Source organism: Jaculus jaculus, chromosome 13, assembly GCF_020740685.1.
Source record: "Jaculus jaculus isolate mJacJac1 chromosome 13, mJacJac1.mat.Y.cur, whole genome shotgun sequence".
Classification (NCBI taxonomy): domain Eukaryota; kingdom Metazoa; phylum Chordata; class Mammalia; order Rodentia; family Dipodidae; genus Jaculus; species Jaculus jaculus.
In genome coordinates this window covers 41961714-41978164 of record NC_059114.1, presented here as the reverse complement: position 1 = coordinate 41978164, position 16451 = coordinate 41961714, and the positions used below count along the sequence as shown (strand labels likewise).

The 16451-nt window shown below is 38.1% G+C and overlaps 1 protein-coding gene and 1 pseudogene across 6 annotated transcripts in view; one reads left to right on the top strand and one right to left on the bottom strand.

Moving 5' to 3' along the window:
• Nr3c1 (nuclear receptor subfamily 3 group C member 1) overlaps positions 1-16451 on the bottom strand; it is a 125289-nt gene that overhangs the window by 30622 nt on the left and 78216 nt on the right. For 5 of the 6 annotated variants that reach the window (XM_045132027.1, XM_045132029.1, XM_045132026.1 and 2 more), the window contains one exon: positions 3522-3688. In XM_045132027.1, the coding sequence (XP_044987962.1) occupies positions 3522-3688 (167 nt within the window). The remainder of the gene's footprint in view (positions 1-3521; positions 3689-16451) is intronic. The other variant, XM_045132030.1, reaches the window with a different exon arrangement.
• On the top strand, positions 12433-13029 carry LOC123454172 (annotated as a pseudogene).

Genomic DNA, 16451 nt, shown 5'->3' with positions numbered 1-16451 from the left:
CTATTCAAGTATCCTAGTGGGCTGGGTGGAACAATTTACTGGCAAATTCTAAAATTCAACTGAGCAATATACACACTCAATAAAAAAACAGCACAGAGTATGCAAGTGTGGGGACTTAAACAAATAGATAACCTTATAAAGCCAAAATCCCTAAGGGTGTGTGTTGCTCTACACCCTTAATCCTGTCAGCTGAGAGGTTGAGATTTCTGATTTGAAATGGGTTCCAAGTCAGCCTGGGTCTGAATCAGACCCTGCCCCCAATAATGACAGGAGAAAAAGACAAAGACCCTATGAATTTGAAAGCATCAAAGGTAACTATAGTCAACCCCAAGTACAGCTTAACCTTCAAACCACAGGCCAGAGAGATGTGCTCAACCATGTTTGTGGCAGCTCAATTCGTAATAGCTAAAAGCTGGAATCAACCCAGATGTCCATCATTAGAAAAATGGATAACAAAGATGTGGTATATCTACACAATGGAATTCTATACAGCAGTAAGAAAAAACAACACAAAGAAATTTGAGGAAAAATGGTTGAACCTGAAACAGATCATTCTCAGTGAACTTACCCAATCACAGGAAAAAAATCAACACATAGTCTCACTCATCTACAACACCTAACCTGAATCTACCCAAGATACCTTACATACCCAGCAAGCACCTCATGGACTAGACAATAGGATGGATGGGGAGGGCGCAGAGGGCATCGAAGGGTGGAAAACAGTAATCTGGACCCAAACAGCAATGGTATCATAAAATTCTACTTCCTAAAAGACAGACCAAATGGCTGAACCTTCACTAGACCCTTACAGGAAACACCTGAACCACAAGACACTGGAGAGGGTAGGATCAAGACTAACCTAAATCTTCTACATCTTCCCTCCCTCCCTCTCCCCCTCTCCCTCTCTCCTCTCTAACTCTTGTATATTAGTTATGTTTTTCCTCAATTTCTTAGTGGGCACTGTCCTGTAACCCCCACTTCCAGCTTGGGGCTACCATCCACAATGAACTTTTGATCAGAGAAACCTACAAGGATTCCCAAAACAATGACAGACTTCTGTCAGAGTACTTGATGACCCACCAAAGGCCAGTGGTAAGACCCTATTGCTGAAGACTCCATACGCAACTGACACGTAAAATGGAATGGCATGGCTGGAAGCCAGGAGAGAGTCAGTCCCCAGACAGTCAGCATGTCTAGTGCCAGAAGTTGCTACATGGGCGACTGGGAGAAATGACCAATATCTGTCCAAGCAACTCATTGTCTAACCTAATTAGCAACAAATAACCTGATGTGATGCCCACACAAGTGCAATAGTGGTACACAGCCATGGTGGGGAACCAACTGCTCTTGATTTGGCTAACTGATCCCCTCTGTGGTACAAGACCCATAGCTGGAGCTGGGAAACAAGTCAGAACCATACCCAAACATAAGCCCACTCTCCAATATCAAGCTACCATCAATCATGGGCTACAAGAGGGCCTACACCTATCAAACTCTATCAAAAAGTAATTGTTATCTCAATTTTCCGGGTGCTAACTTACTCTCCGTTGGAGATTCTGCTTCTCTTTTTCAGATAGATGCAGATCCTAAGGAGAGAGCTGCCCCAATATACCTCAAAAGGGGCCCAACTGAAACTAAGGACAATTGGTGCAAAAAGCAAGGGTGATGTTTTCCTGATGAACCAGATACCAGCACAAAGGGGAAGGAGATCAACGCAGAGAAAAATCAACTCCTACCAAATCAGAGAGCCAGAGCCTCAGAGGGTCCCAACACCTCATCACTGAAGCAGACCAAAAATGAACCCAACGTGGCTCAGGGAAATTTTGCGGAAGAGGGGGCGGAAAGAATGTCAGAGTCACATGTTGTGTCATGATATGCAGAGACATTTATTGTACCAATAACTGTAGGCAAACTCCATAATGCATGACTCATTTACATCAACAAGGAGGGTCCAATGGGAGGGGGTAGATCATAGATGAGCCTAAACAATGGTACCAAACTGCCTGTATTTGCTGAAAAGAAAACTAATAAATTAAATAAAAAAAAAAAAGAAAAGGTTACCATTTAGCCAACAATGAATATGTAACCTATAACCTGCCCTGACATGAAAAGAGAGATTAGCACTTCCAATGCAGGCCTATGCACCTGTTCTTATTGCCAGTAAGCCTTGTTACCTTTTGGAGTGGCTTTCAATCTCACCAATGCTGAGTGCCCACCTCTGTCGCTGTGCTGGATACCTTGCTGCTTGGGGCTGAATGCATTCTCTGGAGGTTCCTGGTTCTGATGGTTGGGGATGGAAGATTTCAGGCAGCCTGGAGTCCTACTGAAACTGCTCAGCTGGTCACACCTATATCCCTTTCAGCAGCTCCTTAGGTGATCTCTGCTGTTCACCCTACAGGTTTGATGAGGTTGGAAAATCCTCTTGTTTGGTCTTTGCTCCTATAGCTGGGTATTGGGTTGGGCAGGCAAGCTGGGCCGGTGGATCCCTGTGGGCTGCAAGCACCTCCTTGTGATTCTGGCTGGTCTCCTCCTTTCTGGTGTCTCTTGGTCTTTCCTGCTTCTCCGCTGTGGCTGATAAAAACCTATACTCCTTCACTTTTTGGAGGAAAATTGTATTTTGTTGTGGTTTTGCTTAAATCCTTCCCTATGCTGGTTTGGTGTGACTCTTATGTAGCCATCATACCCAGAAGTTGATAATTACATTTCTTTAAAAATTAATATAATTACAAGTTTAGGAAATGCATTTAGGCCACACTGCCTTCCAACTGCTTTTACAAATAATTAAATTATTTGTAAAAAATATGTGCTTATTTTGTCCTAAGAGGATTCACTGGTAAAATGTCAAGAATCCCTTCCAGTAATAATGTGATGGAATGAATTTTTCCTTCTTAAGGAGATAATGCTATTACCCTGGTCAGCAGTCAAAATCCATAGTAAGAGTAGGGTTTTTGTTACTCCAACATTCTTATACCAAAATCTCCTTCAATGAAACAACTTCTTCCTTACTTCCTCAGGCAAAATTTAAACTCTGACCTCTGTATGATAATTGCTGTACCCGCAATTATTAATTCAGTTTTCACTTTAGTGTACTGTGACTTTCCCATAGCATGATGTTCTCACTTCATAGTGAGAAAAATGAATGTCCCTTTCCCTTTACAGTTTCCAGTATCACTCACTTTTGCCAGACTGGTATAGTTGTTGAATCAGAAACGACCTTGCTTATGGGGAATGTAAAGCCATGACACTAAAACAATGAACATCATACGATTGTCCAAACCTAAAACCATCCTTTCACATGACAGCACTTTCTTAGGTTACCTTCAGTTCATTTACCAAACTTTTTCCTATTTATGCTTTCATATTTTCTGTCTATCCTTCCAGTTGGAGGACCTAATGACTACTTTCCTTTTCCTAAACTAATGTCCACCCTTTGTGGGCTTGGCAGACAATAGAAATTTCAAAATGCCCTGTGAGAAATAGAAACAGCAGCGAGGGAAAATAAAACTCTTCCAAACACACACTACCTTCCACTGCTCTTTTGAAGAACACTTTACAGCTCCCACATGTCAGTACCCCATAGTGACATCCCGAAGCTTCATCAGAGCACACGAGGCACAGTTTGGGAGGTGGTCCCGTTGCTGTTGAGGAGCTTGATGGAGGAGAGCTTACATCTGGTCTCAAGCCAGGGCTGAAGGAAGAAGAAGAATCATGTTAGGATTTAATTACCATGACTGCAAAAGAAAGACAGAATACATTTTTCTGTACTTCTCAGTCCACATCAGCATGTTCACACTGAATTCTATCTTCAAGTTTGAATAGGTACTAAAATATTCTAAAGGTATTGAAATAATTTTATATTCTTTTATATAAAATTAATATTAAATATCTAATTCTTTTTAAATGTCTCTTAAACAGAATGGTTAAGTTGTGTTTCACTTACCAATTATAAATATTAATTGCTTAGGACTTATCTTTATAATCACCTTTACTAAGATGTGTTTTAAATGCAGTAGTGCAATGCACCATTTTCTAAGTTTGCAATGGATGTTTCATTAAGTGGATAAGTACTGTCAAGACAGAATATTTCCATCACTTCCCCAAAATGTCTTCTACTCTTTTAATTACTTAGGACAATATTTTCCCCTTATCTTTCGGAATTCAATTTAGTCTCAGAACAGTCCTATCCATGTTTTACACTAGTGCTAGAGCAAAAATTACCATCTCAGAATTTGGTCCTACATCTTTGGTACTAGCTGAAACATTCCTTTATGGCTTAGGAAAAAGTCTCATAGAAACATTACATTTATAACCTTCCTGCCCAGCCTGCAGTAATACTGGAAAAAGCATTAGACATTCAACACTGAGGACCATCCTGCTCATTTTCATGAAAATACCCCAAAGCAAAAACCAAAAAATATGCATCTGTTTCACCATGCCTCACTTTTCATTTTGCAAACCCCTAACCACAGTGAGTGTACATGTAATATTTACTAGTGTTTAAAATTTTTCTTCAGTTTTCAAATTATTAAACAAGTTGAAAGAAGTACAATATGGATTATATACCTTGTAACTATCTTCACCAAATTTACTACCTTGCCATATTTGTTTAAAATGTATTTTTATAAAGCAATGAAGACAAAGGATAAATTAACTATTGTATTTTATATTGATAATGATACTTTCCAATACTGAATCTTCCTAAAGAAGTTTTACTCCATATGCTGCCTTTAGAACCAAAATTATATAGCTAAAAAGAATTTTTAGCTTGCTGCCTTGAATTAGACTGGCCATTCCTTATCTGGTTATGTAAATCCAAGCAGGATTACAAAATTATGAACAGTATCAGCCTGTTGGTTTTGGAACTCTTCACCCTAACTGTGTTACCAACTATTAAAAAAAAAATTTATAAGCATATCCCTAACTTGTCTACTTCATCTGTTCTTTAGGAGATGGTATTCAGGAAAAAGTGTAGATTGGGGGTGGGGTGTTGCCTCATCTTTTACTGTTGCATGCTTTTATTTCATGACAGTTGCAGTTATTTAACACACAGCAAACTGGAGAATGTTTCGGTTATCCATTAGTTAGAAACAGTATTTTGTTGTTGTCATTCTGTTTAGGAATAAAAGTTGAAAGGTAGTTGTAGTTTTAAGTGGTTCGTGTCTGTAATTGTAGCATTTGGCAGGATGAGGCCACATGATTACTGTAAATTTGAGGCCAGCATGCACTACACAGTGAGTTCTAGTGTGAGACCTTGTCTCAAGACAAGAAGTACTTAAAGAATAATTTGTTATAAATCAAGAATAAGTACTTGCTGCACCAACATGAAGATCTAAGTTCTGACACCTAGCACTCGTGTAAAAACAACACAAAACAAAATCAGAAAACCAACCTGGGCACAGTAGTGTGTGCCTATGATCCCATTGCTGGGGAGAAGGAGTCAGAAAGCTCTTTGGTGTTTGCAGGCTGACTAATCTAACTGAACAGGTGATTTCCAGGTTCAGCGAGAAACCCTGTCCCCCAAAATTAGGTGTAGAGCAATTGAAAAATACACCTGAGATTGTAATCTGGCTTCCCAGTTCACACACATATGAGCATGTTACATACACATCCACGACACATAGAAAAATACCTTAAAATAATTAAGTCAATAAACCCAGTGAGTTCATGAAAAATGCAGATTGTTTAAAGATCTGTAAGGTTGGGGCTGGAGAGATGGCTTAGCAGTTAAGTGTTTGGCTGTGAAGCCTAAGGACCCCAGTTTGAGGCTCGTTTCTCCAGGACCCACGTTAGCCAGATGCACAAGGGGGTGCACGCATCTGGAGTTCATTAGCAGTGGCTGGAGGCCCTGGAGCGCCCATTCTCTCTCTCTCTCTGCCTCTTTCTCTCTTTGTCACTCTCAAATAAATAAATAATACCAAAAAAATTTTTTTTAATTATCTGTAAGGTTAACTCTGTAATATTTCCTTCAATTTATAAATTATACAATTTATATATATGTATGAAAAAAATACACACACACACATACATAAGTAGTACTTTGTAGTACGTTATGGTTTCAGAGTAGAATAGAATATCATTAATCCTTTCAACAACCCTTTGAAAAGATGTCACTGTCCCCTAGATGAAGGCATGCAGGCAATGGTGAGTGGTCAGGGGGAAAACTAACATGTTCCAGGTTACAGCTCTCCCACTTAACAGCCTGTGTGGCCTTGGGTAGGCATCTACTACTCTGAGCCCTTGTTTCCTCATCCTTTATTGGTAAACTGAGAAGGCGATAACCTGTAGATTATGAATAAAATGTCTAGTACATAGTTTCTACATTTAGTAGACAATTGATTTTTGCATATTTATTCTTTGCTCTTTCAGAAAAATTGAAGAAAGTGGAATGTAAGTGTTGTTAAGCCTAAAATGTAGGTCAGTATTCCCCAAAATATTACTTAATTTAAAATACACCCAAAACATTCAGGCCATTCATATGTGAGCTACACATGGCAAATGGTAAAAGTAAAGTGAAAACTAAGTATGTGGATTGAAACAATAGCAGTTAAGAATCTGGGAACTAAGTGAGCTTCTGACAGCCCTTCACACAATCCGCTGGGCTATGTAAGGTAAGAACTGCATGCTGCCACGTTACCACAGATATCAGTGGAAAAAAGTATATCAGCTATTGTTACAAAAGTGAGAATTATGTACTGTACTGACCACCACTATAAGAAATGGATGGATACAAAAAACCATTGCAAAAATTAAAGGTATATTGTAATAACTGCATATTTCATCCCCCATGCCTGGGATAGCAAAATGTCTTGGTCATAAGGTTGTTTTCATCTGTGATAGTTATTATTTACAACCCCACCAAACCTTGTGATTGTGTTGAGAAGTTTCTTTTTAAACTGACTATTCCCAGGTACTTTTCTTTTAAGTGAAGAGTCATAGGAACAAAGTATTTTGTTCCACGTGAGTTCTAGAATGTGACTAGTTCTCAGTCATACTGGCAAGTGCACTCAACACTAAATTTACTTGAGAATTGAAAGAGGGAAAGGGAGGGCCAAGCATATCTGGGTTTTGAAAGATTTTGTTGTACAAAAAATAACTGACGAAAGGAACATGGATGAAACAATCATGTAAAGGTTATAAAAGTTATTCACATAGTCAAAGATACAAATTATACCCATTCATTTAGCAGATACTTCCTGTACCTGAACACCAGACACTAAGATGATGTATCAAACATGCAGTGTTACTGAACCTGAAACTTTTATCTAGGGAGGAGTGACAGAATTATTTTTAGCTGCCTCTTGTGTCTGATTAGGAAGGCACTTAGTCTTATAAGCAAACAAACCTGGGTTCAAATCCCAGCTCTAGTGCTGTAACAGCTGAGTGGCAGGTGAATTTAACTGCTGTGACTCTACTCTGTTGGTAGCAATATCATTCTAAGGAGGGGTGTGAGTTCTATAAAGCACTGGTATATACTTGGTGACTATCAAACACTAGGTCTCTCTCCTATTTCTAGGAATTCTCTTTATACTACCACCACCACCTCCAAACTGCTCTTTCTGCACTGAAAAAGATCATTCAAGAGGTTAAGTTCAGATAATTAAAGATAAACATTTTTGATTCCATGACAAGTCCAGAAATTCAGTATTTTAATGGTGACTATTTCAGTGTATAACCTGAAACTGTATTGGAAATTTGATAACTGTATAATAAAATCATGTTTTTCTACCACAGGCTGAGCATTCTTTACCTGGACTACTTGGGACCAAAGGGTTTCTTGTTTTGTGGAGTTTTGTATTTTGGAATATTTTAAGACTTCACCAGGAGAACACCCTGATACAAAAATCTGAAACGCTCTAAAATTTGAAAATTTTTTGAGTGCCATGTCAGTGCTCCAAAAATTGGATTTGGAGCATTCAGATATTTTTGTGTGTATGCTAGGTATACAATTTGCATAAGGTGCTGGCAAACAGTGGTTCTGTGAGTTTTGAAGATCTTCCAAATATTGATACTCTACATTATATAAAACTTACATTTTCCAAGCTCACAATGACAAGAGAATCTTCAAAAATTAAAAAAAATCTATTTATATTGTTGGCAACAGATACTATGAGTTATTTTCCTTTATTAAATTTGATTCAGTCATTTCTGAAAAAACACCTGACAGATAGCCAATGCTAAAGATAATGATTTGTATCTTGTAGTATTCTATGAAAAACAATGGCTTGTTCAAGTACAACTTAATTTTATTTTGGTGAAGGGTGGTGCCATATGGTATATATGTAGGGCAGAGGTGGCTATGTCTCCCTCAGTCACTATCATCTTTATTTTACCTAGGCAGTGTATTTTACTTGAGCCCAGAGCTTGTCAATTCTGCTAGTCTTGTACTTAGCCAGCTTGCACTGGGGAGCCCTTGTCACCACCTCTGGAATACTGGAATTATAGGTCATCATACCCACCCAGAATTTACATGGGTGCTGGGGATCCAAACTCCAATTTTCATGCTTATACAGCAAGCACCCTACCAACTGAGTCCATCTCCCTAGCCCCAGAGAATCTTACACATGGCTTTCCTTGTGACAACCATCATTAGTTCAATGTAGCAAAAGTGTTTTCTGCATACTTCCATTTTGTCACACAGGTACTTAAAAGATATATGTATGCATGGATTTATATTTAACTGCAACCATTTTTTTAAAAATATTTTTATTTATTTATTTATTTGAGAGCGACAGACACAGAGAGAAATACAGATAGAGGGAGAGAGAGAATGGGCGTGCCAGGGCTTCCAGCGTCTGCAAACGAACTCCAGACGCGTGCGCCCCCTTGTGCATCTGGCTAACGTGGGACCTGGGGAACCAAGCCTCGAACCAGGGTCCTTAGGCTTCACAGGCAAGCGCTTAACCGCTAAGCCATCTCTCCAGCCCCCCATTTTTTTTTTTTTGCTTCCTCACTGATGTTCAGTGGAACTGACCTTTTCTATGTGTAAGTATGTGACAGTAAATACAATTATTATTGTACACAAGGCACTAGCAATTGTAGTCATCTTGTCAGTGCAAATGTCAACACAATGAGAATTGCTGTTACAGAAAATACTGAGTGAGAACTCGAAACCAGATCTGCTAGAATTTATAACAACACTGCAGTGTAATAGCTTGGTTGCCATGAAATATTTCTAAATGGGAAGAAAATGGCATTGTTTGCTAAAGAGGTTTTCTTCACAGAATAGAGATGATAAACTCTTATAAACCAAAGTGTTATGGTTGGCTTAACCCTCAATCCAATGTAAGTAAATTTAATCAACATTTTTTCAAATGCAATGTAAAAATTCCATTTTAAGAAGCAAAAGGTATATATCACCTCAGAAAACAAGTTGAGACTAGCATGGGAAGAATGTTGGAAATACAGCTGCTAATACTGGATTAATTTTTAACAACCAAAAATAGTGCATGTATATTCTCTATTGGCTTCTCTCAGTTTTTGTCTAAATACCACAGGCTGTAGTTTTTGATAAGAAGTAATTCTGACCATAGGATGTATATGGCAATATCTAAAGAAATTGTCTATTTCACAAATGGGGAAATGCTAGATGCTGCTACAAGGAACAGGACAGCTTCTACAACATATCAGTAATGCTGAGATTCAGACATCTTTGCCATAAAGCTTTAAGCAACAAGGACCAGAAATATTTTCAAGCCCTCTAAATTCTCTGAAAATGGAATAACTGCTCTATTGAAGCAGCCCTAAGTAGTCTGATTTAAGGAAAGTCCAAAGAAGATCTGAAGCAGAGTTGAGGCCAGAGATTAGATAGAGCTAGTTATCAAGATAGTATTAGATTAAGAGAGTAATTTACTTTTACTTTTCCCTCTAAGGCTAGCACTAAAGGGTGGTTTTTACACATTAAAGTCTTATCTTTCTTATCTTTGTTCATTGGGAAAAATGTAAATATGCAGCTGCACAAAGCAGGTGATTTTATTTTTGACTGCCTGTTTATCTTTGCTTTAGCTAAAGGATTACTGATTTGTTATTAATCAAATATGGAAGTACCCTAGGAGAAGACTTTCACACTATTTCTGTTAAATGGTTTTAGTGGAACATATTTCAGCTTATTCAAAAGACTGGTGATTCTTTTTGCTTTGCATTTATGGAGAGAAGTTTCAACCTTAGCTGTGTATTAACACTTTCTCCAAGCTACAGTTCATTTAGTCTCACTTATGTTAGGGAAGAAGTTAAGGAAGGGTAACAAAACCTATGCACAGCAATAGGCCAAGAAAACTCTCAGTAAAGGATAAGTGAAGAAGAGCTCTTCTTTCAGTCTGAGACACCAGTGGCTTGCCATGTGATGTCTATGTTTAGTTCCTTTGACTTTAAAGCCTAAGTCTTCAGCCAGTACACTCCAAATAAGCTGGCCATAATTTTCAAGTATGTGTGGATATAAAAAAGCAATGAAGAATACACCTAGCTGAAAGGGAATTTGTTGATCTTACATATTTCTTTATCTTAGCAAAAATGACATGTTTCTTTCTCACCAGAACAAGAAATTCTCAGTCTGATCATTATACTAGGAAATTTACTTCCTAACAACTGTGTCAGTACTTAAGTGCCAAAGATGAAATGTTATAAATCTTGTATACCCCAAGCATTCCCTTTTTCATTTGTGTTCTCAATTCTATTTTTCAGCTTCCATTAAGGGACATGAGTTTTAAGGAGAAATAGTATACGAGGACCAAGACTGGCAAAGACAGTAAATAAAAACATTATTCATTACGTGGTTATTTCCAAAATGGAGATCTGCTCTTGAGTCTTCTTTACTCTTAGGAGCACACTAGGGTAATATATGTTTTGTTATGAACAGTTATGAATGTGACATCTTTACACAAGAAAAAAACAGGAGAAAGACAATGGTAGAATGATTGCTATTTTCCAACAGTATGCTCTCACATCTTTGCTTTTATTCCACTTGAGTTTAGGATGGTAACTTATTTCTAAATATTTATTCTATTCTTTTTTATTTCTATTAATTCACTTATTAGAGAGAGAAAGAGAGAGAGAAGGTGAGCATGGACATGCCAGGGCCTCTAGCCACTGCAACTGAACTCCAGATGCATGAGCCACCATGTGCATCTGGCTTACTTGGGCAGTGGGGAATTGAACTTGGGTCCATAGGCTTAGCTGGCAAGCACCTTAACTGCTAAACCATCTCTCTACTCCCCTTCCTATTCATTTTTTTTGATTTGTAAAAGAATGTAAAGTAGCTACCAGTATACATATTTTTGAGATTATACCCAGTATACAGTTACCACCTTATAAGACAAGACCCAGGCTGGCCCTGAACTTGAATCCTCCTGCCTTAGTTTCCTGAGTACTAGAACACTAGGATTATAGGCTTACACTACCATGTTTGACCTCCTTATTCCATTCTTAGAGATTTGAACCCTCCATATATAAATGTAGGAATTTTACCAGTCCCACCCTTTCCCCATTCTACTTATTATTCCTAGTAACACTGTGCCATGTGCTTTTTCTTTTCCATACGTGCCTTCTCTCACACCTACACTTAATTATGACATGGTTAACACTAAGTAGTCCTAGCTCTACTGTCCCATTCCAACTTCTATACCTTTAACGTTTCCCCTGCCCTAATGAAAAATTTAGGCACTTCTCCAGTGTATGTAGTACAAGCCTCCCTTTTCTATCTCCAGTCATGTGTCTTTCTCCAGACACAAACAATTTGGTGCCTCTTTTCAGAGGTCCTATGTTCCACAAATACTTACCAAGTGTCTAATATGTGACATGTTTCTCCTGGAGTCTGTGCTAATATCTAGTCCTCTATCCTGAAACATCTACCCAAGTATTGCTATGTAATACTTTACACAGAGCTCTTATGTTACCTTTGACACACATATTTCTATTTTTCTACCAGTAACTCCTCTTAGGTAGGCCCATGTATTAGTTCTCACCTCACCAACATCTTGCATATAGTTTAGATGCTATTTTATTTAGCATACTTATACCTGATAACTTCATCTGATATGGAAGAGTTCTGCAGCAGCTATGTTTATGAGACCATACCCAGAATATAGGTGTCACCTTTCAGCTATCTATAAAGGTACTACTGTGCAAACTAACTCTTTATATTGTCCCACTTCATCTTCCCTATAACATATGAGGTGAACACTTTTTAAGTTATAGACAAGGAAACAAATTTAGAGAAGCCAACTTGCTTAAGGTGACACAATCAGAAACTAAAGTTTAATCATGTGTCTTCCTATTCTGCTACACAAACTTACACTAAAATCAACATTATGGACTAATATTCTACTTATGCTGCGATAAAGTGACAAAAATGGGAAGTTGAGGTAAATTCAGGTCTTCAATTAAGCAAGCAGTGCTGCTTCCTTTCCGTCTGGAGGCAGCCTTCAGACGTGAGCTGGCATGGGTGCACACAAGTACATCCAGGAGCTGTGGAGGAAGCAGCAGTCAGACGTGATGCGCTTCCTGCTGCGGTTCTGCTGCTGGCAGTACCGCCAGCTCTCGGTGCTGCTACAAGGCCAAGCAAGGTTATGTCACATACAGGATTCGTGTGCGCCATGGTGGTCGCAAATGCCCAGTCCCTAAGGGTGCAACTTACGGCAAGCCTGTACACCACAGTGTTAACCAGCTGAAGTTTGCCCGAAGTCTTCAGTCTGCTGCGGAGGAGAGAGCTGGACATCACTGTGGGGCTGAGAGTCCTGAATTCTTACTGGGTTGGCGAAGATTCCACATACAAATTCTTTGAGGTTATCCTCATTGATCCATTCCATAAAGCTATCAGAAGAAATCCTGACACTCAGTGGATCACAAGCACAGGGAGTTGGGCGGGCTGACTTCTGCAGGCCGCAAGAGTCGTGGCCTTGGAAAGGGCCACGAGTTCCACCACACTATTGGTGGTTCTCACTGTGCAGCTTGGAGAAGGTGCAATACCCTCCAGCTCCACCGCTACTGCTAATAGCAGGGATGTTTGTAAAATCCACACCTAATAAACAAATTTAGGACAGTTACGTCGTTTAAAGGTGTTATTTGTCTGTTAAAAGTAGTCTGCAGTTCTTTTTCTGAATGCTTTGTGACATTGTCAAAAGTGCAATAATGTTTGACTATAAGTGATGGTGTATCTTGTTTCTCATAAGATAAACTTGTCTTTGCATTCTTATTAGGGAGTTATGTACAGTGTTTGAGAAAAAAGGAGTACTGAAACTAGCCCTGTAGATTTGTTTGGTGCATGGAGGACAGCTTAGTTGGTACGACGTTAACAGTTATTTAAAAAAAAATTTATTAACATTTTCCATAATTATAAAAAAATATCCCATGGTAATACCCTCTCTCCCCCCCACAGCTATTATTTTTGAGGTAGTCTCGCTGTAGCCCATGCTGACCTGGAATTCAGTCTTTCAGGATTGCCTTAAACTTAAGGCCATCTTCCCAGCCTCCCAAGTGCTGGGATTAAAGGTGTGAGTCACCATAACGTTGGATTTTGTTTAATCAGAACAAGGGGCAATTTATTTGCAAGCAGAGAAGAATGGCCTGGGCCTCCAGCCACTGCAAAGGAACTCATGCACCACTTCATGCAACTGGCTTTATGTGAGTACTGGGGAATCCAACTGGGGTGTCAGGTCTTGCAAGCAAGCACCTTAACCACTGAGCCAGCCTAACAACGGGTATTTTAAAAAGTTGGTTCCAGTGTTTTATCTGTACAACTGCTACTTAGGAAGAAAAAGGCTTCTAAATGGCCACTATTTTTTAAAATCTGGTAAAATTAAAGGGATTTTTTGTTGTTAGAAAAATAATGAAACAAAATTAGCTAAGTCAACAGTGCCACAAAGTTCACATAAAGGTTGAGAAGACTTGATGTTGTGGTTCTCTGAAATCTAGAATTCTGTGTTTATTGCCCATTTTTTACACCAATTTGTTGGCACTAAGAGGATTTGAAAGCTAGGCAAATTATTTCCCTTAAGACTATAAGTAGTGAAGATTCTGCCTGGATGGCAAAGTGGTAAACCAGTGGTCATTCTTTCGATAATACCTGAGCTTACAGAAAGTCTTGAGAGTCCTGTGTCTTTAGAAATAGTGTGCATTATGAAGCCTCTAGTCATTGCAGGAAATGGTTTCTGTCAGGTTGGTCAGTTGGTCTGAGGTCGGTGTGCTTGACCCCCTCCCATAAAGCTACTGAGCAGCCTAACCCTAGGTTGTGTCTGCAGTTGCTCATCCCTGGCTAAGTTAACCTCGCCTTAAAGGACATCAAGCTTTGCACCACATGTGTGGCTACTGTTTGCCAGGGTGAATTTGAATATGGAAGAAATAAAAGTAAATCTACTTATTGTAGATTTTGGACTTGCTTTCTTAAAAATAGATGGTTTGATTTGAATCTTCCTTCTCATAAGATTACCAGAGAATATTCATCACAAACTCATAAAACCTTGAGACCTAAAATTCTTTTCAACAAAGCAAACCATACAGTATTGTGTGTAGAGGTTGTTCAACTAAGGAATAAATGTTTATAAAACAAAACAAAAAAAATTAAGCAGTGCTTTCTACTTTGTGGGCTGGCCGATACTGTCTCAGTAACATAAAGCACAAGTAACAAATACCCTTATTTGCATATAAGGGATTTTGAAGATCAAATAGTCACATGACTTTGAATGTACTGTTTAAATTTACAAATATTTTAAAAACTATTGTATATCTTATGCTTCACAGTTAGCATTGTTCCTAAATCACACAAAGATATTCATAGGAACAAAAACAAATGCACAACATGTGTCTATATTAGTAAAAATAGAGAAAACCCCTCAGAATAAGCCTCACAACATTTAAGAGCATATACAAACTTCTTTCCAAAATAGGACTAGACTTAATTCTTGAATTTTTAGATTCCCATGTTAATGTGAAACTGTATTCTGTTGTACCAACTGATGAAGTCAGTCAGACCCAGGCAATAGCCCTTTTTCCTCTCCCCCTCTTTTTAGCGGTGTGTGTGTGTGTGTGTGTGTGTGTGTACGTATGTATACACACACACACACACACACACACACACACACACACACACATATATATATGCATACATACATATATGTATATATATATATATATATATATATATATATATATATATATATATATATATGGTGTTGATGCTCTCACCCAGCATCCTGAATACCCATGGAAATGAGATAAACATTTAAGAAATAGTGTGGATACAAGAAAACTTGTCTCTATTAAAATCAGAAGAACAGAGTCTCTAGAATTCAAAGGCTACTGGGTGGGTATCTACAGTACACCCAGTTTGATTTAAAAAAAAAATTGGCTGGAGAGATGGCTTAGCAGTTAAGCGCTTGCCTGTGAAGCCTAAGGAACCCAGTTCAAGGCTCGATTCTTCAGGACCCACGTTAGCCAGACGCACAAGGGAGCACACACATCTGGAGTTTGTTTCCAGTGGCTGGAAGCCCTGGAACGCCCATTCTCTCTCTCTCTCTCTCTCTCTCTCTCTCTCTCTCTCTGCCTCTCTCTCTCCCTGTCACTCTCAAACAAATAAAAATGAACAAAATTTAAAAAAATTAAGATTGAGAAAGTCTTCAGTGAGTTAAACAAAATGGTCCTATCACAACAATATTGGAACTATAGATTTTAATAGTATACACACACTCACACACAATTTGGTTCATACATAGATATATTAGTTCAAATAATCCTTACAAGTGAGCTTATTTTATAAACAAGAATACTGAAATTAAGTCATTTGTTTGTTAAAGATACATCATAAGGTACCCCCTGGATTTGAATTAAGTTTTGCCTAATTTTAAAACCCATGTACCTCACCTTGACTGTTGCTTGGCAAGGATCTTGAGGGTAGTCACTGAAGTTGCTAAAGGTAACATTATGTGGGTCATTAAGTAGGTAAGACTATGAAACTTCATTGCTGCTTCTTCCTCTCCTGACTATACATCATAATACAGCATAAATTACTTATAATAAAAAGATTAAAAAGTATGTAGAAATTTACATTTTATCTAGATATTTGACTTAAACTAATATATTATATAATATGTTATATAATATTATATATTATATAATATAATAATATTATATAATATAACTAATATATTATATAATATATATAATATAACATATTGGTCATTAAAACACCAAATTAACAAGATAACAGCATACTAAAAATGTATAACAGTGTGTGTCATATAGTCATCACAGCTTTTTTCTTTTTTTGCCTTTAGAGGAGATTTGAAGTACATGATATGTTGACTAATTTATTCTTAAAAACTGGAACCTAATACATGTATTTAAGTGACATATCCTGCTCCACTAAAGTATCAAATTGTGCATATGCAATGATTTAAAGTGCATTTTCCAAAACAGAACTAAAATAATGAGTATGGTGCTGAAGAGATGGTGCAGTGGATATA